General features: G+C 41.1%; 1 protein-coding gene across 1 annotated transcript; it reads right to left on the reverse strand.

Annotated features, from left to right (window-relative positions):
* Positions 1 to 27,111, reverse strand: LOC120019979 (dystrobrevin alpha-like). The gene is made up of 22 exons (XM_038963393.1): positions 27,045 to 27,111; positions 26,612 to 26,692; positions 26,283 to 26,496; positions 25,259 to 25,344; positions 22,566 to 22,720; positions 21,356 to 21,461; positions 20,672 to 20,838; positions 20,328 to 20,452; positions 19,065 to 19,148; positions 18,657 to 18,740; positions 17,267 to 17,362; positions 12,526 to 12,613; positions 11,712 to 11,812; positions 8,847 to 8,960; positions 7,341 to 7,437; positions 6,180 to 6,200; positions 5,308 to 5,467; positions 5,092 to 5,181; positions 4,916 to 5,000; positions 1,893 to 2,022; positions 1,735 to 1,773; positions 1 to 1,608 (listed from the first exon to the last, which is right to left on the reverse strand). The coding sequence occupies exons 1-21, from the start codon at positions 27,109 to 27,111 to the stop codon at positions 1,756 to 1,758; spliced, it is 2,169 nt and encodes a 722-aa protein (XP_038819321.1). The 3' UTR covers positions 1 to 1,608; positions 1,735 to 1,755.
* Positions 27,112 to 27,490: the final 379 nt, after the last annotated feature.

Consider the following 27,490-nt stretch of genomic DNA (forward strand, 5'->3'; position numbering starts at 1 on the left):
TCATAGAGACAACATTCTCATGTTGTGTCAATTCTTTATTATGCATCATCACCAACATGCAAAATCACTGATATGAACTAGCTCAAAAATCATACTACATATATTTCACACATTTATGATTTAAAATTGGCTTGCACCACTTCTTTTAAAGTGACTGGGTAACATTTTACACACACTGAGCTCAGGTATCAAGAGTGTGACTGTGAGCGTCTTTGAGTGTATGTTTGAGAGAGATTTGTGTGTGAGTGAGCAGAAAAACGCTAATAATTTGGTCAGAACATTTAAATGACAAAGCAACTTCAAAATCTATGGTAAGACAGTAGACATTGATTCTGAAACATGGTAAACAAACAATGTTCTCCGTTCTTGCAAGTGTAAACCTTTGAATCTGAAGTGCTATGAACAATGTTTTCCATTCTATTCTTCTTTAAGGTATTGTACTTCCTACTCCAATTTCATGTCTGTCATCACATCTTTAAATCTCAAGCAGGTATTAATAAAATAAACTCAACTATAACTCTTCATCAACATATAGCTATTAGTTAACTAAATCCCTCAGTAGACAATATCACTTTCCAGCATCAGATTTATCATAGGTTCAGCTTGTTCTTCCTATACGGTCCAATTCGCTTAGTATCACCTACAGGCTCAATACACCAGGTGGAATTCAATTAAATATGCAACGTGGCAAACACAAAATACAGAAGATATAAATAACATTGTCCTTCTGCCACAAAGTTCTTACTAATAGCTAGTACTATTAACTACTAGGCAATATTTATGGGTGAATTAAACAATGTGATTTTGACAGTGATGAACATTTACATTTTAACAGTGGCAGAAACAATGTTAGCTATATGTTGCATTGAAGGTTTGTTTGTACCCCATCCAAAGGCGAGCTAGGCTAATCAGCTAAGGCAGTGCACACAATATGAGATACGTCAAAAGAAATACATTCTCTGACAAGCCACTCTTTCAATTGGTTAAAAGCAAAGATAAAAGGTCAAACAACACATACAAAAGCCAAACAACACCAGTAGTTAAAAATCCTTGGACTGGTAGGCCAACCTGGTCACAGGGGTCAGACATACTATAGCTAACCTCTAGGTTATAGACAGTTGTGCCTCAGTTTACACATCAACCAGGTTAATATTTGGATTCAAAAGCAATCTCACTGAAACACAACGGCCTGGTTTGTCCACCATACACCTACAACATATACTTGCACAATTCTTCAACAGCTCTTACCTAAACATAATATGATTCAAAATCAACAAATAATTCCCAATAAAGTTACTTGATTTTATGGCACCGGTGGTATAATAGACAGCTCTGCTGTTATATGATCTCTCCATATCAGTTCACAGTATTCACTTAAATATGCTGTTGGTTTTAAAAATAGATCTTTACATAATATAACTATGTATTCTATTGTTGGATTTAGCAGTGTCATAACTTTGATCCTTCCTTCCTGTCACTTCTTCTTCAGCTTGACTTGGAGATCATGTATGCGCGTGGACCATCATCTCCTCATAAGCCTCTCTGTGCCTTCTCTTCCCATCCATCTTCCAGTGTTTTTCTACTTTTGTTGCTTTGCATATTGTTTACCTGTTCAGAGGATAGGGAGTTAAATACTCTGCCCATCTGAGTTGGCATATAGTGTAGTGAGAAACAATATATTTCAAATTGTGAGAAGAGGTAGAAGACGACAGAGAAATTAATTAGGCTACTTACCACAAAACTGGTTCAACATGGTCATTGCTGCAATGTCACCTGTATGACACCAGGAACATAGCCAAGACGAAGAGAGAAGATTTCAAAGAATAATATAAGGAATATGTTTTGTAATGCACTACTTCCCCTCATTTTAAATATATTTAACCATAGCTCACCATACGGGTTTTCTCTTGCTCCTGTCTGTGTTTTAGTAGTTCCTCCATCTTCAGCTCATCCTCCAGCACCTGAACCAGGTCGTTCTCATAGCACTCCTCCTCAACTCCACCAGTGTTCCTGCCACCAACACTATGGAGGTAAATCCAACATTACCATACTAAAATCTACTGTATATGATTGTGCAGCCTTTATAGATTAATAGATTCCTAGATCTGCACCAGTGCTTGACGTGGACTGAAATAGGTGCCAGTACTCATTTTGGGTGCCGGTACCATTTATATTCAGGTGCAGGAACCCCTCAATACTTTTGAGCTAATATTCTATTTGAGGTGCAAGAACTCAGTTCCGGTGAGCTTCTGCCCAAGTCAAGTACTGATCTACATACTGCATACTGCATCAAATCAAACTTTATTTGTCACATGCGCTGATATACAACAAGTGTAGACCTTACCGTGAAATGCTTACTTACAAGCCCTTAACCATCACTGCAGATCAAGAAGAGTTAAGAAAATATTTACCAAATAAACTAAAGTAAAACATTTAAAATAATAAAAAGTAACACAATAACATAACAATAACGAGGCTATATACAGGGGGTACCGGTACTGAGTAAGTGTGCGAGGGTACGTACAGTTTAGTTCAGGTAATTTGTACATGTAGGCAGGGGTGAAGTGACTATGCATAGATAATAAACAGCGAGTAGCACCAGTGTACAAAACAAATGGAGGGGGGTGGGGGTCAATGTAATAGTCCGGTGGACATTTGAGAAATTGTTCAGCAGTCTTATGGCTTCGGGGTAGAAGCGACTGGAGTCTCTGAAAATTTTATGGACTTTCCTCTGACACCGCCTATTATATAGATCCTGGATTGCAGGAAGCTTGGGCTCTGAAGCGCCTTACGGTCAGACGCCGAGCAGTTGCCATACCAGGCGGTGATGCAACCGGTCAAGATGCTCTCGATGGTGCACATGTAGAACATTTTGAGGATCTGAGGACCCATGCCAAATCTTTTCAGTCTCCATAGGAGGAAAAGGTTTTGTCATGCCCTCTTCACGACTGTCTTGGTGTGTTTGGACCATGATAGTTTGTGGGTGATGTGGACACCAAGGAACTTGAAACTTTCGACCCACTCCACTACAGCCCCGTCGATGTTAATGGAGGCCTGTTTGGCCTGCCTTTTCCTGTAGTTCACGATCAGCTACTTTGTCTTGCTCACATTGAGTGAGAGGTTGTTGTCCTGACACCACACTGCCAGCTGCCAGCATGGCAGACATGTTGTTGCCTACCCTTACCAACTGGGGGCGGCACGGCAGCAAGTCCAGGATCCAGTTGCAGAGGGAGGTGTTTAGTCCCAGGGTCCTTAGCTTAGTGATGAGCTTCGTGGGCACTGTGGTGTTGAATGCTGAGCTGTAGTCAATGAACAGCATTCTCACATAGGTGTTTCTTTTGTCCAGGTGGGAAAGGACAGTGTGGAGTGCGATTGAGATTGCGTCATCTGTGGATCTGTTGGGGCGTTATGCAGATTTGAGTGGGTCTAGGGTATGCGGGAGGATGCTGTTGATGTGAGCCATGACCAGCCTTTCAAAGCACTTCATGGCTACCGAAGTGAGTACTACGGGTCGGTAATCATTTGGGCAGGTTACCTTCACTTCCTTGGGCACAGAGACTATGGTGGTCTGCTTGAAACATGTAGGTATTATAGACTCAGTCAGGGAGAGGTTGAGAATGTCAGTGAAGACACTTGACAGTTGGTCCGCGCATGCTTTGAGTACACGTCCTGGTAATCCATCTGGCCCCTCAGCTTTGGGAATGTTGCGGATGCGGATGTTGCCTGTAATCCATGGCTTCTGGTTGGGATATGTACGTACGGTCACTGTGGGGACGACGTTGTCGATGCACTTATTGATGAAGCCGATGACTGAGGTGGTGTACTCCTCAATGCCATTGGATGAATCCCGGAACATATTCCAGTCTGTGCTAGCAAAACAGTCCTGTAGCGTAGCATCAGCGTCATCTGACCACTTCCGTATTGAGTCACTAGTACTTCCTGCTTTAGTTTTTGCTTGTAAGCAGGAATCAGGAGGATATAATTATGGTCAGATTTGCCAAATGGAGGGCAGGGGAGAGCTTTGTATGCATCTCTGTGTGTGGAGTAAAAGTGGTCTAGAGTTTGTTTTCCTCTGGTTGCACATGTGACATGCTGGTAAAAATGTGGTAAAACTGATTTAAGTTTGCCTGCATTAAAGTCTCCGGTCACTAGGAGCGCCCCTTCTGGGTGAGCATTTTCTTGTTTGCTTATGGACTTATAGAGTTGGTTGAGTGTGGTCTTAGTGCCAGCATCAGTCTGTGGTGGTAAATAGACGGCTACGAATAATATAGATGAGAACTCTCTAGGTAGATAGTGTGGTCTACAGCTTATCATAAGGTACTCTACCTCAGGCGAGCAATACCTCGAGTCTTCTTTAATATTAGACAAAAAGACACACACCCCCACCCCTCGTCTTACCAGACGTAGGTTCTCTGTTCTGCCGGTGCATGGAAAATCCCGCCAGCTCTATATACAGTTCTTAATGTCCCGTTGGTAGGATAATCACAATCGTAGGTCATCAATTTTATTATCCAATGATAGCATGTTAGCAAGTAGAATTGATGGCAGTGGGAGTTTACTCGCTCGCCTATGGATTCTCAGAAGGCAGCCCGATCTGCGTCCTCTTTTACTCTGTCTTTTCTTCACGCAAATGACCGGGATCTGGGCCTGTTCCCGGGAGAGCAGTATATCCTTCTCGTCGGACTCGTTAAAGGAAAAAGCTTCTTCCAGTTCATGGTGAGTAATAGATGTTCTGATGTCCAGAAGTTATTGTTGGTCATAAGAGATGGTAGCAGCAACATTATGTACAAAATAAGTAAAAAAATAAGTTGTAAACAATGCAAAAAAACTAACAAAATAGCACAATTGGTTAGGAGCATGTAAAACGTCAGCCATCCTCTTTGGCGCCATCTATACAATGGCATACTGTATTTACCGTGGTTTAGTGGTCATCTGTGCTAGAAGATCGGAAGTGGGAGAGGAGACCAGTTCCATGTTGCTCTCTGTCTCACTTCCAGCCTCTGAGGGAGACAACACAGTGTTAAAATGTTGCAAGGATGAGCAAAGTATACTTTCAAAAGTCAGATAGAAACAGTGAGACTATAGTATCACCTGAATTGAGCTCTTTAACCAATGAAGACATGGTGTTGGTGATGGAGTCAGCAGCAACAAGAAGGTCATTTCTCAAGTTTCTCCTGGGGCCTGGAGATAGAACAGAGCCTCTGTGAAGACTGCGGCTCTCCAGAACCAGAGTAGGCCAATCCACTCTCATCTGTAAAGTGTGTGTGTGTGTGTGTGTGTGTGTGAATACATGCACGTGTGTATTACCCTGAGCGAAGGCCTCCTGCACGTCTCCTCCCACACCCATGAGTGAGTCCTGAGGGGTGTGAGTGGGTGTGGTGCCGGTAGACTCTGACTGGGTTGGCATGGGGATGGGCCGGCTGACTGCGTGGCTGGGGGATGAGCGGGGGGAGCCAGGCCCCTGAGTCTGAAACAGGAAGTAGGGGTTTAGTGTGACTCTAGGTGTCCCTTCCTATCACTGTTTCAGTGGTAGTATTAGTAGTAGTAGTAGTAGTAGTAGTAGTAGTAGTAGTAGTACACCAGTGCAGTAACAACCAGTGATTATCTTGATCAACATTGATCTATCTAATGTTGGTGGAGCTATTTTTATACTGAATGATTCCGTTATGAATCTCTATAGGTCTGTATGGGGAAATTAAAGTGGGGATTGTAGTTTTGGTCAAGAAAAACTCAAGGTCCTAATCATCATCACTGCTTAAAACCTCCAAGAAATGTATGTTATCATTCCCATATGTCAATTACAATGTTATAAGACCCAGTAATGGAGCAAAAAATCCTCAAGTTCAGACCAGCTGTGCTGAAAAAGCTGTTAGGTTATGCATATAAAAAAATATTCAAAAAAATACATCCATAATTGGTGAGCAACAAACATTGCACACATGCCATAATGAATTGTAAGTTCATTTAATAGCACTTTTCATTAAATCAAAATGATCTAAATATTTAACATGCTGTTAGTTCAACTGACTGCTGCATTTTCATTTCCAATGAGAGCTGATCACATATTGTCAGCAAAACCACAAACAAACAGAATATAATCACATTCATTTGTCCCCAAGTCTCTTCACATCTCTTTGAAAGAAGCATTAGTTATTTTTAGGTTTTACAGACAGACTTACAGCTTGCTTCCTTTCCTCCTCCTGTTAAGAAAAAATGTTATTCATTTACCGTCCCAAAAAACACACAATAGCATAATCATTCAATGAAGACAATTTCTTTCACATGTAAAAACCTATTGGGATTTTCTGCCTAGGCCTAAAGCAAGTCTGATGCTAGCATGCTAATGCTAGGTAGGGCTAACGGGATTTGCATTGATCCTTTCAGTTGAGTAATTCGATTGATAGCCTTACCACATAAGCCAGTAGAGTAAGCAGTTTATGTCAGAATTCTTAAACCCCTTTCTCTATCCATTATTGTTGTGACTGACTCTCCGGCTGAATATTATCCTATATACTGTTTTATTATGTGAAAGTGATGTTGATTGTATATTGTCAGTGGTCATAATCCACTGTCCTTGGGTAGACAGACCAGAAGAAGGTCTGTTAAATCGTATATCTTGATATCTTAACATGGAAGAAACTGGGGAACACAAAGTCATTTTTGATAAAGACAGAGTTATGGGCTATGGTCAGAGGATGAGAAGGGAAGACCTGTCAAGACCAGAGCAACGCCTCAGGATTTACTAACACCAGGGAAGTTCCTTAGTGAAAGTTGAACAAGTGCGCCCTCTAGTGGGCAAATAATGAAACGTGCATTCTATTTTCTCTCCTCCCCAGTCCCTCCAGGATTTAGCTGGAGGGATATTTGTGGGCAAAAATGCTTGATTTTGCAGCGGCTATTCTGATATTTAGCATGATAATATGCAATGATTTTGTCCAATTTGTCGCAAAAAATGCGCTGACGAGGGAACGTTTGTTGACGTTTGACTTGATTGAACCATATTGGCCCAGCGTCGTTAGGGTTTGGCCGGGGTAGGCCGTCATTGTAAATAAGAATTTGTTCTTAACTGACTTGCCTAGTTAAATAATATATATATATATTTTTTTAAATGTGGTAAATGTGCGCTGAATGGTTGAAATTGCGAGCCCTCTTTTTGTACTGCGCTGCAGGGCCAGTTTTATGCAGAAATAGTGCGGTGATTGGTCAAATTTTCAAGCCCTCGCAAATACATTTGCAAAAATGTTGCGATCACAGAATCGCGATTTCTGGAGGGGACTGAGTAGGCCTACATTATAGTAGAAATGAAACTGTATTGCATGCACAGTGCGTTTCTTACGCACCTTCAGCAGCAGCATCAGCTGCTCCAGCTGTACCATGAGTTCCCTGCGACTCTCCTGCAGAGCAGACATCCTCTGCTCCAGCTCATCTTTGCGTTGCCTGGTTGAGGAAAAACAACCATAATATATATATGTACACACTACATGACCAAAAGTATGTTAACACCTGCTCGTCGAACATCTCATTCCAAAATCATGGCCATTAATATGGAGTTGGTCCCCCCTTTGCCGCTATAACAGTCTCCACTCTTCTGGGAAGGCTTTCCACTAGATTTCGGAACATTGCTGCGGGGACTTGCTTCCATTCAGCCACAAGAACATTAATGAGGCCTGGCACTGATGTTGGGTGATTGGTTCTGGCTCGCAGTCAGCGTTCCAATTCATCCGAAAGCTGTTCGATGGGGTTGAGGTCAGGGCTCTCTGCAGGCCAGTCAAGTTCTTCCACACCGATCTCAACAAACCCTTTCTAAATGGACCTCGTTTTGTGCACGGGGGCATTGTCATGCAGAAACAGTAAAGGGCCTTCCCCAAACTGTTGGCACAAAGTTGGAAGCACAGAATCGTCTAGAATGTCATTGTATGCTTTAGCGTTAAGATTTCCCTTCACTGGAACTAAGAGGCCTAGCCCGAACCATGAAAAAGAGCCCAAGACCAAAAAGTGCTCTTCACTGAAGATTCGCAGTTTTGTCTCACCAGGGGTGATGGTCGAATTTGCGTTTATCGTCGAAGGAATGAGCTTTACACCAAGGCCTGTACTCTGGAGCGGGGTCGATTTGGAGGTGGAGGGTCCGTCATGGTCTGGGGCGGTGTGTCACAGCATCATCGGACTGACCTTGTTGTCATTGCAGGCAATCTCAACACTGTGCGTTACAGGGAAGACATCCTCCTCCCTCATGTGGTACCCTTCCTGCACGCTCATCCATACATGACCCTCCAGCATGACAATGCCACCAGCCATACTGCTCGTTCTGTGCGTGATTTCCTGCAAGACAAGAATGTCAGTGTTCTGCCATGGCCAGCGAAGAGCCCGGATCTCAATCCCATTGAGCACGTCTGGGACCTGTTGGATCGGACGGTGAGGACTAGGGCCATTCCCCCCAGAAATGTTAGGGAACTTGCAGGTGCCTTTGTGGAAGACTGGGGTAACATCTCACAGCAAGAACTGGCAAATCTGGTGCAGTCCACGAGGAGGAGATGCACTGCAGTACTTAATGCAGCTGGTGGCCACGCCAGATACTGACTGTTACTTTTGATTTTGACCACCCCTTTGTTCAGGGACACATTATTCAATTTCTGTTCGTCACATGTCTGTGGAACTTGTTCACTTTATGTCTCAGTTGTTGAATCTTGTTATGTTCATACAAATATGGACACATGTTAAGTTTGCTGAAAATAAACGCAGTTGACAGTGAGGACATTTCTTTTTTTGTTGAGTTTATATGCACACATTTAAATGTCCATTTACATGCTAAGATTTTTTTTTTTTAAAGAAACTTGATATGGGTCTACCTGAGAAGACGTAGCTCGGCCAGCAGAGTGGGGTTCTGTTGGGCGGTGCCCGTTGGCGGCTGGGAGGCCTGCTCGTGCTGCACTCGCAGGCGCTGGATCTCTTGCAAGATCTCTCTGTGATACACACGTACACACATGCCAGTTGAAGCTAGTATATCACATATGTAAACTTTCTGAAGTATAACTGAACAAAAATATAAACGCAACATGTAAAGTGTTGGTCCCATGTTTCATGAGCTGAAATAAAAGATCCCAAAATGTTCCATAAGCACAAAAAGCTTAATTCACTCAAATGTTATGCACACATTTGTTTACATCCCTGTTAGTGAACAATTCTCGTTTGCCAATATAATCCATCCACCTGACAGGTGTGGCATATCAAGAAGCTGATTAAACAGCATGATCATTACACAGGTGCACCTTGTGGTGGGGACAATAAAAGGACACTCTAAAATGTGCAGTTTTGTCACACAACACAATGCCACAGATGTCTCAGGTTTTGAGGGAGTGTGCAATTGGCATGCTGACTGCAAGAATGTCCACCAGAACTGTTGCCAGATAATTTACCATAAGCCGCCGAAACTGAGGAGGAGTATTTCTGTCTGTAATAAAGCCCGTTTGTGAGCGAAAATTCTGATTGTCTGCGCCTGGCTCCCCAGGGGGTGGGCTTGGCGCCTAAGTGGATGGGCCTATGCTCTCCCAAGCCCACCCATAGCTGCGCCCCTGCCAAGTCATGTGAAATCCATAGAATAGTGCATAGAATAATCCATAGAAATCCATAGAATTATTTATTTATTTAAATTGAATGATTTCCTTCAATGAACTGTGACTCAGGAAAATCGTTGAAATTGTTGAATGTTGCATTTATATTTTTGTTCAGTATGGTTTTGTTTTGTGCAATTCAGATGGTGTGTTTTGGCTTACAGGTGTGGTCTAGGGACGGCAGGTAACCTAGCGGTTAGAGTGTTGGGCCAGTCACCAAAAGGTTGCTTGTTTGAATCCTCTAGCTGACAAGGTGAAAAATCTGTTGATGTGCCCTTGAGCAAGGGACTTCAACCTAATTGTTCCAGGGTCGCTGTTGATAATGGCTGACCCTGGCCGTGAACCACTCTTAGGGGGAGTTGGGATATGCAAAAAACAGATTTCCAGTTCACAGATGCATATAATATACAAACTTGTACATGTGTGAAATAGGACATTTCCTAAGCACCAAATTATTATTATTATTATTAACAGCTAGCTTGACTACATTAAGTCTACCACAACCACATCAAGTAATTTGACTTGCTGTCAAATTTTTCTGGTACTACCATGAAAACAGGGCTACAGCCAAATGCTCACGGTATGATTTTCAATACCGTAGAAAAAATGTGTGGTTTGTTTTTGAATACATTTTTTAATTTGTACTTTTTAAATAAATACCTGCAGTCAACTTGTGCATTAATAGATGAAGCAAATCGCATTTTTCATTTCACCTGTTAGATAATGTTTTATCATGAAGCTTACCGGTAGTTCACCAAAACAGCTGTTGAGCCAGTCACGTGTGGTTGTTAACAAAGAAGCAAAACAGAGTCATATTCCTCTGCAGCGCAAGTTAGTGAGGTGATCAAGTTAAACTTGTATGAAATTGACTGTTTGTCAGCTATATATCTTATCGCTATTAAGTTACCAAATAACTATTTAAGATGTACCAAATAAATTCTCTCCAGCTGCGTATTTGGTTTTCTAACTTGCTAGCCAAGGGGCTAATGTTACCTTGCAAGATCAAGCTTCTAAAATCTTGGTAATAGTAGAGACAATCCGCTCCTAGCTTGACATCCCTGCCATCTTATATTTGTTTTGTGTGTGCAGCAAACTGTGAGTAAGTAGCCTTTCGAGAATCTTGAATAACTTTATGAGCTCGTTAGCATTTACCTAGCATCCACTATATACTTAGTATTTGTTAGCATCTGGTTAGCTTTTTGGTAACTGAATTCTTGGGGGCTTTTTTCCTATGCGCCCGGCCCGCCACAGGAGTCGCTAGAGTACGATGGGACAAGGAGATCCCGGCCGGCCAAACCCACCCCTAACCCGGACGACGCTTGGCCAATTGTGCGTCGCAACATGGGTCTCCCAGTCATGGCCGCCTGCAACACAGCACGGTATCGAACCAGGATCTGTGGTGATGCAGTGCCTTAGACCGCTGCGCCATTCGGGAGGCCCATTGTTTGTTTTTTTTAACATTGAAAAAAAAAAATAACACCCCATGTTGCATCACCGGTAATACCGTATACCCGGGATGGCACAGGCACGGTATGAACATGTATAATCGTGTAACCGACAATTATGGACAATAACTGAAAAAACGTCACAATCGTAATAATACATTCATTTTAAAAGAAGGGGAGTTCAACTTTATATTCAAGTAGATATAGTTTACCCAATAGCAGTTTAATTTGTACAATTGGGTAAAGTTTGGTGCCGTTCTGCTCATTTTACGAGCAGAACGGCACGGTCGGGAGGATAAGCTTAATTTCCAAAAGTTCCATGCGGTCAAAACCATTCATCAAAGCTGTGTTGTTGCATTTATTAGTGGCGTAGCTAATTTTGAAAGATGCATTACAAGTTCAAAACAATTATGATGACAATTATGATAATAACAGTGGCTATTTGCATGACAATTGACTGTTACCCAAAATTCCGTAATCGTCACAGCCCTACTACAGCCTATTAGAATAACTTGCGATCACAGCTTGTGTGAGAAGCACATTGGGTAGAACATTAAGTAAGTTATCACCATTCTTGTAATTTGGCACGATTGGCAGGGTTGGAAAAAAGAGGCGAACAGAGAGAGAAAAGCGAATTCAGAGGGAATCCATCCCTGACCTGTTTTTGCTCTCCAGCTCGGCAATAAGCTGCCTCTGCTGCTTGTTGGCGTCCAGAGAGAAAGAGATGTCGTTGGGGACCCTCTGCTGCTGTGCTTGTTGCTGTAAAACACAGAGACACGTGACATTATCATGACATTACCATAACACACAGAGACACATGACATTATCATGACATTACCATAACACACAGAGACACGTGACATTATCATGACATTACCATAACACACAGGGACACATGACATTATCATGACATTACCATAACACACAGGGACACATGACATTATCATGACATTACCATAACACACAGGGACACATGACATTATCATGACATTACCATAACACACAGGGACACATGACATTATCATGACATTACCATAACACACAGAGACACATGACATTATCATGACATTACCATAACACACAGGGACACATGACATTATCATGACATTACCATAACACACAGGGACACATGACATTATCATGACATTACCATAACACACAGAGACACATGACATTATCATGACATTACCATAACACACAGGGACACATGACATTATCTACTGTACTGAGGTTAATCCTGCTGATGTTATTTCCTTATTCAATGCTACTCATAAACCACCACATATGCTTAGGGGCACAAGTTTTTCCTGACTGGGTGACCTGACTCAGGGCCCACGCTCAACTTTTATCTTCAGAGACAGGCAATTGGAACAAAATGTGTATTTGTGTTGTGCACATAAAGATGTCAGGTGTTTTCATGGTGTTTTCATGGTGTTTTCTCCCTCTATGCCCTCAGATAGCATGTATCTCACCGCAGCGGCTGAGTCAGAGGCCAGTCTAGCAGCGTAGCGGGCGATGAGACTGTGCTCTTCATCCTGGTGGTTACTGCTCTCCAGCAAACTGTTTACAGGTGGAAAGAGGAGAGGAGACAGAGTCACACTTCCACCTACATATTTACCGCAGCCAAATATAAAAAGTAGTTCTGTACTTACTTACATTACTGTATATACATTGGGAAAGAATATTTCATGGGAATTTCCTCATGGAAATGATAATTGGAACAGTGTATCTTTATGATTGTTTAGTTAAGTATAATGCACAGTATTTACATGCAAACACTGGTAGTTTGTTTGTCAATTGGTGATGCTATTTAGGGACAAATCATAGCCATTTTGCCAAAGCCTTAAAGCAGCTAGATACCAACGCGCGCGCACACAAACACACACACACACACACACACACACACACACACACACACACACACACACACACACACACACACACACACACACACACACACACACACACACTATACGCACTAAAGAACAACATTAAGCTTATACAAATGCTAAGGAAGGTAACATGCAGTTGAAACAGTAAGTATTTTTCATCTGCAGAAAGATCTCTAAGATGATACTACTGCACAGAGTCAAGAGAGGCGGAGGCAGCAGGAGAGAGGAACAGCAAGGACTAAAGCAGATGATTCCTACAATCTTAGCACCCTTACAAAATAGTCCATTTGGATGGATACTTCAGTAAACGGTCAGTAGCTTCCACTGGATAATTTTGTTAAGGTCTGAGTTTCCTTTCAGAGAAAAGGAACAATTCCAATACTGTAGAAAACTTTGAGATGTATTGTACAGCATTTATTGCAACTCATGAACGCACTAAAGTCCAAGAATCGAAATCCAATCAAACTATTTAATGTAACGGTCCAAGTTGTTCTAATAGAGGACCAACATAAACACACAGATGTTCTCTGAAAATAACTGACTACTGCCACTTATCAAATTAAAGGAAAAGCAGCAAATTCTAAGCTGTCATCAAAAGCACATTAAAATGACAATTCTAGGGCAGTAAACTAGATTTTTACTATGTGAAGAGCAAAACAAATGCAACTTTCTACAGCCCTGTAACATCTTAATGAGCAAGACAATGTTGATTTAGCCTTCAAAAATGATTGCTAAGTAGCACAACAGCTGGCAAAAGCATTATGGTGTATGAAAAAAGTGTTACATTTTCTAATGGCTTAGCTACATTACTGTATGTCAGCTGTTAAAAGACAAGTCAATGGTTTGTGAATAGACATTCTTCATTTATTCTGCTTGACGTGAGTAGTGTATGCAGTATTAAGGCTTGTAGCTCCAATTAATAAAGGGAGAGCCGTGCCAGGGGTGGTGTAAATACAATGTGAATACAGTGGCTTCAGAAAGTATTCAAACCCCTTGACTTTTTCCACATTTTGTCGTTGCAGCCTGAATTTAAAATTGATTACAATTAGATGTTGTGTCACTGGCCAACACACAATACCCCATAATGTCAAAGTGGAATTATGTTTTTATAATTTTTTACGAATTAATTAAAAATGAAAAGCTGTTTTCAGTCAATAAGTATTCAACCCCTTTATTATAGCATTCCTAAATAAGTCCAGGAGTAAAACTTTGCTTAACAAGTCACATAATAAGTTGCATAGACTTTGTGTGCAATAATAGTGTTTCAAATTACTATATCTTTTTGGGGGGTTTACTTTTACCCCTTTTTCGTGATATACAATTGGTATTTACAGTCTTGTCCCATCGCTAGCGGCCGAAGTCAGCTTGCAGGCGCCCGGCCCACCACAAGGAGTCACTAGACCGCAATGGGACAAGGAAATCCCAGCCAGCCAAACCCTCCCCTAACCCAGACGATGCTGGGCCGATTGCGCACCGCCTCATGGGTCTCCCGGTCACAGCCGGCGGTGACACAACCTGGGATCAAACCAGGTTGACCGTTGCGCCACACGGAAGGCCCTTAACATGATTTTTGATTGACTACCTCATCTCTGTACCCCCTCAGTTGAGCAGTGAATTTCAAACACAGATTCAACCACAAAGACGAGGGAATTTTTCCAAAGGCACCCATTGGTATATGGGTAAAAAATGCAGGCATTGCATACATCCCTTTGAGCAAGGTGAAAATATTAATTACACTTTGAATAGTGTATCAATACGCTACAAAGTTACAGGCGTCATTTCTAACTCAGTTGCCGGAGAGGAAGGAAACCCCTTCAGTATTTCAGCATGAGACTAATGGTGACTTTAAAACAGTTACAGAGTTTAATGGCTGTGCAAATGGCTGTGTAAAACTATTCCAAAACATGTGTTCTGTTTGCAATAAGGCACTAAAGTAAAACTGCAAAAAATGTGGCAAAGAAATGCACTTTCTGTCCTGAATACAAACTGTTAAGTTTGGAGCAAATCCAACACAACACATCACTTAGTACCACTCTTCATATTTTCAAGCATGGTCGTGCTGCATCATGTAATGGGTATGCTTGTCATCAGCAAGGACCAGGGAGTTTTTTTTAAAGATAAAAAGAAACAGAATAGAGGTAAGCATATGCAAGGAAAACCTGGTTCAGTCTGCTTTCCAATAGACACCGGGAGACAAATTCACCTTTCAGCAGGACAATGACCTAAAACACAAGGCCAAATATACACTGGAGTTGCTTACCAAGATGACATTGAATGTTCCTGAGTGGCCTAGTTATACAGTTGAAGTCGGAGGTTTACATACACCTCAGCCAAATACATTTAAACTCAGTTTTTCACAATTCCTTACATTTAATCCTAGTAAACATTCCCTGTCTTAGGTCAGTTAGGATCACCACTTTATTTTAAGAATGCGAAATGTCAGAATAATAGTAGAGAGAATGATTTATTTCAGCTTTTATTTCTTACATCACATTCCCAGTGGGTCAGAAGTTTACATACACTCAATTAGTATTTGGTAGCATTACCTTTAAATAGTTTAACTTGGGTCAAACGTTTTGGGTAGCCTTCCACAAGCTTCCCACAATAAGTTGGGTGAATTTTGGCCCATTCCTCCTGACAGAGCTGGTGTAACTGAGTCAGGCTTGTAGGCTTCCTTGCTCGCACATGCTTTTTCAGTTCTGCCCACAATTTTTCTTTAGGCTTGAAGTTAGGGCTTTGTGATGGCCACTCCAATACCTTGACTTTGTTGTCCTTAAGCCATTTTGCCACAACTTTGGAAGTATGCTTGGGGTCACTGTCCATTTGGAAGACACATTTGCGACCTAGCTTTAACTTCCTGACTGATGTCTTGAGATGTTACTTCAATCTATCCACATAATTTTCCTGCCTCATGATGCCATCTATTTTGTGAAGTGCACCAGTCCCTCCTGCAGCAAAGCACCCCCCAACATGATGCTGCCATCCCCGTGCTTCACGGTTGGGATGGTGTTCTTCGGCTTGCAAGCCTCCCCCTTTTTCCTCCAAACATAACGATGGTCATTATGGCCAAACAGTTCTATTTTTGTTTCATCAGACCAGAGAACATTTCTCCAAAAAGTACAATCTTTGTCCCCATATGCAGTTGCAAACCGTAGTCTGGCTTTTTATGGCGGTTTTGGAGCAGTGGCTTTTTCCTTGCTGAACATCCTTTCAGGTTATGTCGATATAGGACTCGTTTCACTGTAGAAATAGATACTTTATACCTGTTTCCTCCAGCATCTTCACAAGGTCCTTTGCTGTTGTTCTGGGATTGATTTGCACTTTTCGCACCAAAGTACGTTCATCTCTAGGAGACAGAACGCGTCTCCTTCCTGAGCGGTATGAAGGCTGCGTGGTCCCATGGTGTTTATACTTGCGTACTATTGTTTTTACAGATGAACTTGGTACCTTCAGGCGTTTGGAAATTGCTCCCAAGGATGAACCAATTTGAAGGTAGGTCTTGAAATACATCCACAGGTACACCTCCAATTGACTCAAATGATGTCAATTAGCCTATCAGAAGCTTCTAAAGCCATGACATAATTTTCTGGAATTTTCCAAGCTGTTTAAAGACACAGTCAACTTAGTGTATGTACACTTCTGACCCACTGGAATTGTGATAGTGAATTATAAGTGAAATAATCTGTCTGTAAACAGTTGTTGGAAAAATTACTTATGATATGCATACAGTAGATGTCCTAACCGACTTGCCAAAACTACAGTTTGTTAACAAGAAATTTGTGGAGTGGTTGAAAAACGAGTTTTAATGACTCCAACCTAAGTGTATGTAAACTTCCGACTTCAACTGTAGTTTTGTCTTAAATTGGCTTGAAATTCTATGGCAAAACTTGAAAATGGCTGTCTAGCAATGATCAAAAAACAACTTGACAGAGCTTGAAGAATTCTAAAAAGAACGTGCAAATATTGTAAAATCAAGCTGTGCAAAGCTCTTAGAGATTTACCCAGAAAGATTCACAGCTGTAATCGCTGCCAAAGGTGATTCTAACATGTATTGACTCAGCGGTGTGAATACTTATGTAAATTAGATATTTCTGTTGTTAATTTTCAATACATTTGCTAAAATGTCTTACATTTTTTCTCTCACTTTGTCATTATGGTATATTGTGTGTAGATGGGCGAGAGAGAAAATATTTGATCCATGTTGAATTCAGGCTATAACACAACAAAATGTGGAATAAGTGAAGGGGTAAGAATATTTTCTGAAGGCACTCTAGCTAGTAGTTTCCACTGTTACTTTACAGACAGAGGAATCCAGACTAACCATGACGTAGGGTTGTGTTGTAGGAGATTCACATACAGCCCAATGAGAACATGTTCATCAGCCAGTCTATCGGCCACATCGAGACTGTAGTTTAACCTGGAACAGTGTAGGGTTTCAGAACACAAACACAAACGACACACATGATGAGAACAAGGAGAAAGGAGTACCGGACAAGAACAGGTCTGGAGAGAGACAGAATGTCTTCTCAGTCATTGAATGATCAATAGAAGAAAACACTAAACTGTGTTATGCTATCCCTGTTGTATTCTCTTTTGATACTAATACTATGGATAGGAATGTGATGCTGTACCTGTACTGCATTTTCAAATAATTTACAGTACACAGAGAGAAGAAACATGCATTTATATCTCTAATCCTGTATCATAATCCCTTTATGGGAATTTTATCTGAATAGATAGTGTTTAGGTTTTCAACTGTGAAAGTACTATAAGTAAATGAATGTCAAAACATTGATATGTCGTTCATTTGACATTTTGAAAAATGTGCTAAATAACCTATAGCTCCAAGATGCAAAGCGTAGTCATGCACTAACTGCCGCTCTGTCTGATAAAGCTAATGATTTCATTAAGATTGTCATGACAAGAATGAGTGATTTTTTTTTCAAATGACCCCATACAACCTTTACTAATCATCACATCCACTGAAGGTACATATCTTTATAAACCTGGCTCTATGAAAGGGGTCAGTGTTTAAACCAACGGAGCCTTTGTCTCTTTCCTTAGACTAGCATCAAGTACAGGTGCAGCTCCGATACATAGAGATGAGGACTCACTGACGCCAGATAACTATGCATACTATTCCTGAGTCCAAGGCTGACATTACAAGCCAGCGAAACAGAAAATAAAAGGATATAAAAAGTAAGTCAAAAGGAGTGTAGTTGTATGTTAATCATTGTAAAAGAAACTTGAGAGAGACTCCAAGCTAATATTAGTGACTTGCAGCAGTTAGTTTCACTCTCCCTGGTAACGTGGGACACGTATGAAAATGACTGTAATAGATACTCTATCCTAATGAATGGTCAATGGTCTTTATCATGCATGCACTATCTAGCATCTTTCAAATAGCCCCTTGAGTATCACTGTGTAAACCCATCTATACTGTAGGAAACCAGAAGAGTGAACGGCTCCACTGGGACAATGAGCACTACAGTGTACGCTCTATAATAACTATATCTACGTCTGACATGGCACCATATTCCCTATAATAGAGCCCCACAGGCCTGAGCATGGTCAAAAGTAATGTGCTATATAAGGAATATTGTTCCATTTCAATTAAAGCCTATATCTATCTAAATTAGTTTGTGCATGCATTTGAGTCACCAAACCATTCTCACAGGCAGTAGGCACCCTTGGGTCACTGGGTTACTTACCCCCTTCCTTTCAACAGATCTGGAGCAGCCCTAGCCAACTGTTTTCTCTGCTCAGCTTCATTATTCTTGGTATTATAAGGCAAGCTATTTACACCAGACAAAAGAGTGAGACCGCGAAAGGAGCAACACACACAAACACAACAATTGACCCAGACACACACAAACACAACTCACACACACCTCCACCAACACTCTACCCTCTACCAACCAGCCAGATATATCCATATAGGTTTACAAAAATAAGGACTGGTTAGTAGAATTCATACTGGTATATGTGGACTTTCAGGGGACTTAAGTGGATGTAGTAATCTTTAATCATGACGAATATGTACAGTCAGGTAACCTGATTCTCTTTTTGAAGATTCTGCATACGGCCTCGTTGCAGTCTTTCTGATCTCAGATACTTACTTCTTAGTGGAGTAAGGGTTCCCTGACGTGGGCATGGAGTGGGAGAGCATGAAGTCATTGGTGCTGTTCATTGGTCTGGGAGGCCTGTGCAGGAGACAAACTTTATCATGTTCAAACAGCCAACATGACAGAGAGTCTGTGTGTGTGTATGTGTGTATGTGTGTGTGTGTGTGTGTGTGTGTGTGTGTGTGTGTGTCTTTCTGATCTAGGTCTCAGAAGGCTGAAGGAGCATTGAATGGGTCTGGGGAGTCAGGGCAGTTTCTGATTGTGACAATATTGTTATGTAAACAATGCGTGGGTGTGGATTCCCTCCTCACTCATCCAAAGGTCATTAACTCCTCATAATCTTATTGTTTACATGACCTAAAAAGGTATTCACATGTGACACAAAGGACAGTTGGGATAACTGATGCAGAAATCAGTAGTAAACTGCACACAAGTAGGTTGTGCTAAAATTGAAGTGACTTTCAGGAGCTACAGGGCATAGTATACTGTATAAGGGCAAAATAATATTGCACTAGCTACTAGTAATATATTACACTACCTTCTATATTACTTGAGTTGATCTAATTAAATGTACTACAGGCATATTCTACATATTCTAGGCAAATATTCAAAGCAAACTTACCAAGTGTCTCTATTTTGCAGCAAGAAAAGAACAAAGACATTTGTTACGATCACCCATGCATGCACTACAAGGCCACAGTGAGTGGTACAACTGAATTCACTTCCACATGAAAAGGGTCTAGATGACCAAATCAATATTTGTCTGTCAGCCATTAGAATGAATTGCCACTCGTTTCCCACACTACAGATTGGGCTCAGCTTAGCTGTTAAGGGTTTGAATAAGAACGTATCAAAGACATACTGTAGTTCTAGAAGACCTTGTCTTCATATTGACTTTGTTGATTTTCCAGCAAAAAAACTGAGCAAAGATAAAACATCTGTTTTACCATTTGTGGTTATTCCTACAGCTAACATGAATTGATCATGTGCATCCGACAACTGACTGATTGTTATTACTTGAGTGTTAGAAGCATGTAGTGTAATGTATATAAGGCAATTACAAAACATGTAGATATACAGTATGTACAATTCATAACATTTCAACATTTACTTTGGGGATACGTGGCTAGTAAGGGATGATGGGATGGATATGAAATGTATTGAAATTGAAAAGGATGATTGTGGTATTGAATACATGTTTTACTATGTTACTGTAGGAATATAATAGAATACTTACACAACTTGCACCATACTTACACAATGTGGGCTAGGTTCAGAGGTTTCTCTGGCATGTCGGGAAACATAGGGTGTAAAGGTTCTCTGCTGGATGCACAGCTCAGAGACTTGCTGAGAGCATTAGATAACTTCTTAGCAGGCGATTTCTGGGAGAAACCCAAAAAGATGCTATGTCTGATTTCGGAGGGCAAGGAGAGGCACTTAAAAACAGAGTAATGACTTTCAAAAATTTGACCAAAATGTAAGAGAATCAAATCACAGTCTCATCATCATTCTCATAGCACTGCATTGGGTGAAGCAAAGCAGACTGGCTGGCTGGCCTGATGCTGTCACGCCCCCCCACCCCCTCTCCCCACCTCCCTTACCCATGAAGTGTACTCCTTCATTTGGTGCTGGTTGCTATGGGAACCGCTGGCATGACCCCTCCAGAAGCAGTCCTGACACAGCTGGTAATTATGACATTGCTGGCAGCGGTAGCGGAAGCCCATCATACTCTCACTGTGGCAGTAAGAGCACTCGACCGGGTGGAACACTGCAGGGATGGAGGGAAAGGGTTGGAGGGGGGGGGGCATGGCACACACACAAACATGTGCATGGGGATGCACGTACACACACAAACACACACACGTGCATATATATACCACACACACAGACACACACACACCAAAGGTTGTTGATACAAATACATATTTGGTGCAACCAATATCTTTATAAAAACAATGGCACTGGGATGTTTTGCAGGTCTATTAGACAGCATTCTTTTGATTTACATCAAATAAGGGAGGGTGTTCTGTGATCATCAGTGTGTGTAGGACTTTAATTCTATTGTCAGTTCCTTGTCATTCATGAGGGGTTGGGAGGTGGGCGATGGTGGAAGGCTGTGTGTGTGTGCTCGCGCTCGGGCATGGGTATGTGTGTTCCTGAGCATGTCCTGTATATCTACTGTGTAGTGACTCAATGCGATGATATGAGACAAAATTACCCATCATTCCTACCCGCCACCAACCCATGAATGTGTTAAATATGCTGTGGTGGCGGTGGTGGCTCACCATTCTCCACATTAGCCAAGCGATGCATGAGTGGTAACCACACCAGACACTGAGGAGGAGGGTCTGACATCAGCGTGTCCAGGAATGTGTTGAGGGAGACCTTTTTCTGTCAACATACAGTAGAGAACGGGGTTACACATCACATACAGGTTTGGCATATGGGGTAGTACTAGAAAGAAAATACAGTAATATGATGGATGTTTTATACACAATTACAACATCCATCCACTATACAGTATCTATACCAATAGTGTGTTGTATACAGTGCATTCAGAAACTATTCAGACCCCTTCCCTTTTTCAACATTTTGTTAAGTTACAGCCTTATTCATCAATGTACACACAATACCCCATAACGACAAAGTGAAAACTGTTTTTTAGAAAAAAACTAAAATACATTATTTACAAGTATTCAGACCCTTTGCTATGAGACTCAAAATTGAACTCAGGTGCATCCTGTTTCCATTGATTCTCCTCGAGATGTTTCTACAACTTGATTGGAGTCCACCTGTGGTAAATTCAATTGATTGGACATGATTTGGAAAGGCACACACCTGTCTATGTAAGGTCCCACAGTTGACAGTGTCATGTCAGAGCAAAAACCAAGCCATGAGGTCGAAGGGATTATCCGTAGAGCTCCGAGACAGGATTGTGTCGAGGCACAGATCTGGAGAAGGGTACCAAAAAATGTCTGCAGCATTTGAAGGTCCCCAATAACACAGTGGCCTCCATCATTCTTAAATGGAAGAAGTTTGGAACCACCAAGACTCTTCCTAGAGCTGAGGGATCGGGGGAAAGGGGCCTTGGTCAGGGAGGTGACCAAGAACCCGATGGTCACTCTGACAGAGATCCAGAGTTCAGACCAAGCTTGTAGTGTCATACCCCAAAAAACTCGAGGCTGTAATCGCTTCCAAAGGTGTTTCAACAAAGTACTGAGTAAAGGGTTTGAATACTTATGTAAATGTGATATTTCATTATTCTTTTTATACATTTGCAAAAATGTCTAAAAACCAGTTTGCTTTGTCATTATGGGGTATTGTGTGTAGACTGATGAGGAAAAAAACTAAAATAATCAATTTTAGAATAAGGCTGTAACATAACAAAATGTGGAAAAAGTCAAGGGGTCTGAATACCTTCCAAATGCACTGTACATTCAATCAACAATTTACTTGAAAATTGATGTTCATGTTTTGTGTAGATGGGACTCTCACCTGCTGTGCAAAGCAAGTTCTTGTGGCTTGCTCAGTATAGCCAAAGGAAGGTGCCTCAAAAACAGTCATTGGTAATTTGAGAACCTCCCTCAGAAACTGGTCAAATTGGGAGTACACCATTATGCCACCAGGGTCTGATATCTGTGAAAAAATATCTGGGCAGAAAATGGGGGGGAGGCATTACTCCAAAATATATAATTAATTGATCAAATTAATTGTCAGCTGTCACCATTGTTAGCTAATTGCAGCAATAGGCAGTGCAATCACTGAAACAAAAACTAAAACAAATGAGAGCTGGGTAGCAATCCATAGTAATTACCACAAAACATAAGCTAAAATGCCCTAACCCTTCATTTATTTTCCCTATGAGTAGCTGTGGCTGCTCTGCTGCAATAAATTAGTGGATTATGTAATAAGCCCTATCCTTTTTATTATAAATAATTACTTCTCCCAGCCATAAATAGTTATTTGGTATTTGTTTCATTATTTGTCCATTGTTGATATAGTCCAAACCTAATCCAAACCAATTGAGATGTTGTGGAAGGACATAAAACGAGCAGTTCATGCTTGAAAACCCCCAAATGTCGCTGAGTTAAAGCAGTTCTGCATGCAAGTGGGCCAAAATTCCTTCACAGCGATGTGAGAGATTGATTAACAACTATAGGAAGCATTTGGTTGCAGTCATTGCAGCTAAAGGTGACGCAACTAGTTTTTGAGTGTAAGGGGAAAATTACTTTTTCACACAAGGACATTGGGTGTTGCATAACTTTGTTAATTAAATAAATATAAGTAGTATATATTTTTTTGTTATTTGTAAACTCAGGTTCCATTTATCTAATATTAGGTTTTGGTTGAAGATCTGATGACATTCAGTATCAAAAATATGCTACAATTTTGAAAATCAGAAAGGGGGCAAATACTTTTTCACGGGACTGTAGGCCTATGATACGTCAAAGGAACTGTAGCCTACTGTTCAGATGGGTTAAATGGAAACTGAAATTTAGATACTGACTGTAGGTCTACAACCTCTCACATAGCCTTAATATTAACTCCCTCAGAATTAAACATTTCTTGCAGTAAAATGATACACCAAATGTGGGCTACATTTTAACTTGGGAACAGGCGTGGAGAAATGTATTTCTTTTGGCATCTTGAGAGAATGCGAATGTGCAGTTAGATATTGTCTGTGGAGGTGCTATCTTTATCAGCATCATAAAAGCTGATAATATTTCAACCACATAAAATATGCATCCAAGCCGAACTGAAATCTTATCAGAAACATGTTGGGTCGTTTTCACAGCTTTCTATTTCCTTACAACCGGTCAAGCTGATTCTAAGAAAATATTTCCCGTTTCTTTAGGGCTATTGCATTTTATCCCTGGTCCCTAAACATCTTTGCTCTATGAAAGAAGCAGAGATAACAGAGCAAACTTTACCAATCTCAACTAGATTGAAGCTTTCATTCTATCGATCTATTACATTATTCTGGTGAGCAAGGGTTTATTTTGTCTTCTAGGGCAACATACATTGAGTATACAAAACATTAAGAAATCTTTCCATGACAGACCGACCAGGTGAATCCAGGTGAAAGCTATGATCCCTTATTGATGTCACTTGTTAAATCCACTTCAATCACTGTAGATGAAGGGAAAGCGACCGGTTAAAGAAGGCTTTTTAAGCCTTGAGACAATTGAGACATGGATTGTGTATGTGTTCCATTCAGCGGGTGAATGGGAAAAACAAAAGATTTAAGTGCCTTTGAACCAGTGGAGGCTGCTGAGGAGGGAGGACGGCTCATAATAATGGCTGGAACATTGCAAATGGAATGGCATTAAACCATGTGTTGGTTTGATACCATTCCACTGATTCCGCTCCAGCCATTATCACGAGCCCGTCCTATCCAATTAAAAAGTGCCACCAGTGCTTTGAACGGGGTATGGTAGTAGGCACCAGGCACACTGGCTTGTGTCAAGAACTGCAACACTGCTAGGTTTTTCAATAATGGTCCACCACCTAAAGGACATCCAGCCAACTTGACACAACCGTAGGAAGCATTGGAGTCAACATGGGCCAGCATCCCTGTGGAACGCTTTCGACACCTTGTAGAGTCCATGCACCGACGAATTGAGGCTGTTCTGAGGGCAAAAGGTGTGGGTGCAACTCAATAATAGGAAGGTGTTCTTAATGTTTTGTACACTCAGTGTATAATAAGAGATGATAAGCTGCATGTATCTAATTATAGACAATTTGACAAACAAATAGCCTACCAAAATGTCTGAAATTATATGCACAAACATATCTAAATCAGGCAAAAATATCCTACACCCCTGTCAAAAAATCCCTCCGCTGTCTCTGACTGTAGCCTACAGGGCATTTTCTGTCTTAGCAGGTTAGGGTCGGGTGCAGGCCTCAGATTTTCACTTTATCACATATAGTCCGGCGGTTGCAGATGTGTTATTAGCATTTGCGGGCGGGTGCAGGTGCACAAACAGCTGACCCACGTACCACTAATGCCCACATCATTCCAACACAGAAAAGCTGCTTTTTAGCATACTTAATTAGCATTTCTTGGAAGGAAAACTATTTCACTAATATTGTTATTACAGTAATGTTGGGCAAATCATTCTCTGTAAATGATTAATTCATCTTCATCTTAATCTATAATCTTAAAAAAGATTAACCAAGTATCTTACATCTTAATTTATCCAAAATCTTCCCTCCGCAGATAGTTGCCAGGGCCATCTTCACAACAAAGACAGAGATTCTTCCGAGGCTTTCCCTAAAATAATAAATGTATTTAGTATTTTTTCAGATTTGTATAATTTGTGTATTTGTGAAAAAGTCAAGAATATGCAGTACAAGAATAATACCTGCAATAATCTAAACACTTTCACATTGAAGGTGCTACTCCTAGGATTCTTTTGGATTTTTGTATTATAATTTCTGAAAATGTCTATTAATATATCTGGCGCTAATAGTGTAATGATAGTGTTTCACAGTATGACTTACAGTCTTGTGAATGGTTGTGATACTCGCCTATTGATTTCTCCCACCGGTGCAGCATCTGTTGTCAAACTGGGAAAGCTGTTCTGACTTTGTGGCTGTGTTATCTAGTGGAAATCGCTCTGTCATTTCCTGGTTGCTACAATTCTACACTGTTCGCTCAATTTCAGTTTATGTGAGAAAATAAGGTCAGAACAGCTTTCCCGGTTTGACAGATGACACTGGCGGGAGAAATAAATAGACGAATATCACAGCCAATCACAACACTGGCGGGTAAGTAATACTGTGAAACAGTATTATTCCACTATTAATGCCAAATATATTATGGACATTTTCTGAAATTACAATGCAAAAATTACCAAAAATCCTATGTGTAGCATCTTTAAGTTGCTCTTATACACTTTAATTACAGCAGTAAAAACAAGCAAAAATGGTTCAACTGCATTTATCATCATCACTATGTCATTTTCACTGTTTACTTTCTCTTGTCTTTCGTCAGAACTAAAGATGTATCACTTGACACAAGACTATTGTGAGACCATTACATTGTTAAAACAACAGTCAGTCTGGATTTCGTTCTCCCATGAAAGACTGAATAATCACACATCAACAACGAAGTGGGGCACACACCACACACAAACACATGCAACACAATTGTTCCATCATCATGCTCAGTGACCGTCACACAGTGGCGCGGTCATGGTGGATACTCACGGGTCATAGGCAGCCAGCAGAAAGTTGAGCAGCATACTGATGGACTGTTCCACATTGATCTGGTGGGTGGTGGGCATGCGCTTGTTGAGCTGGTAGAAGATGGTGGAGAGTATTGCTTCCAGGCGAGCCACAGTGAACTCTGTGTTGAGGTCCATGGTGTTCAGGCCATTCTCTCTGAACGCCTCAATCACATTCCAGATGTCCACCAAATGGACTGTGGAAAGACAGAATAGAAATGCATGGACACGTTTCCCCTTTAGCCATGTGTTTTTAGAGACACAAGACAATTCCAATCAAACCTCAGACAGAGGACATCACACCATACTCACGATTGCATTTCTTCTGAACGAATCTGAGTTTGCAAGCTGTTCTATACGTGGACAATCTTATGGAATCCAACTCTTGTGCCCCTGTAGGAAAAAAATACATTTCTATGCAAGGTAATATGACAGACAGTAACACAGGAATGCTGGTGATGATAGACTTTGTGGAGCTACTGGGGAAAGAGTGTTGCTTCACACACTGTCCATGCAGAGTGCATTCATGTGGTCATTAACAATAGATTCCTGTCTATTATTGCTAATGAAAATAAGCTGTGTTGGCCTATATTGGATCCTATACTGGAATCTTTCTTTGAAGTAGCATGGTAAATGACTTGGTAAATGTCATTAATAACCTGGTGAATGTTATTATTATGTATACAACAGTTATAATACTTTGAGTGTGGTTCACTACTTTTCAGAGATCGCCCTGTACACTTACGCATCTCTGCGAAAAGTTGTCGTCTCTCCGCCATTATGTCACCACTCCTCCCACGATCTTCAATCATTCTGATCAGGAGAGGAAAACAGATGATATGAGGGAAGGTTAGTGTTAGGACATAGACAAACACACTATCCAGGACACACTTCCACACTCCATCCCCCAGGTGGCAGTGTCTAAGAGCTGAGCCAAGGCTCGATAAGCATATCAGGTACTGTCAATTAGGATTGTCAGTCAATGTCCCAGCTTGCAAGCCACGAAGCTGCTGCTTTTGCTTGGTGGCCATCAGGCTTTCCGTTTGTTTTTGAGTCTTTAGTTTGGGCATGCCTTTGGTGTTTTTCCTTTTTGTACATATTTCCGTTTTGTCATCATCTGAGCAAATAATAATCTGCTTGGACTGGCCAACCAAGAGGTCAAGAGAGACAGAGCTAGCCTTGGACCAAGGT

Source organism: Salvelinus namaycush, chromosome 25 (genome assembly GCF_016432855.1).
Source record: "Salvelinus namaycush isolate Seneca chromosome 25, SaNama_1.0, whole genome shotgun sequence".
Classification (NCBI taxonomy): Eukaryota; Metazoa; Chordata; class Actinopteri; order Salmoniformes; family Salmonidae; genus Salvelinus; species Salvelinus namaycush.

Coding starts and splice junctions, on each gene's coding strand:
- LOC120019979 (XM_038963393.1), bottom strand. CDS start 27,111: ATGATTGAAGATCGTGGGAGGAGTGGTGACATAATGGCGGAGAGACGA. Junction 25,345..26,282: donor CTGCTGGCTGCCTATGACCC/GTGAGTATCCAC, acceptor TTATTATTTTAG/GGAAAGCCTCGGAAGAATCT. Junction 2,023..4,915: donor CAGATGACCACTAAACCACG/GTAAATACAGTA, acceptor TTACCTCCATAG/TGTTGGTGGCAGGAACACTG.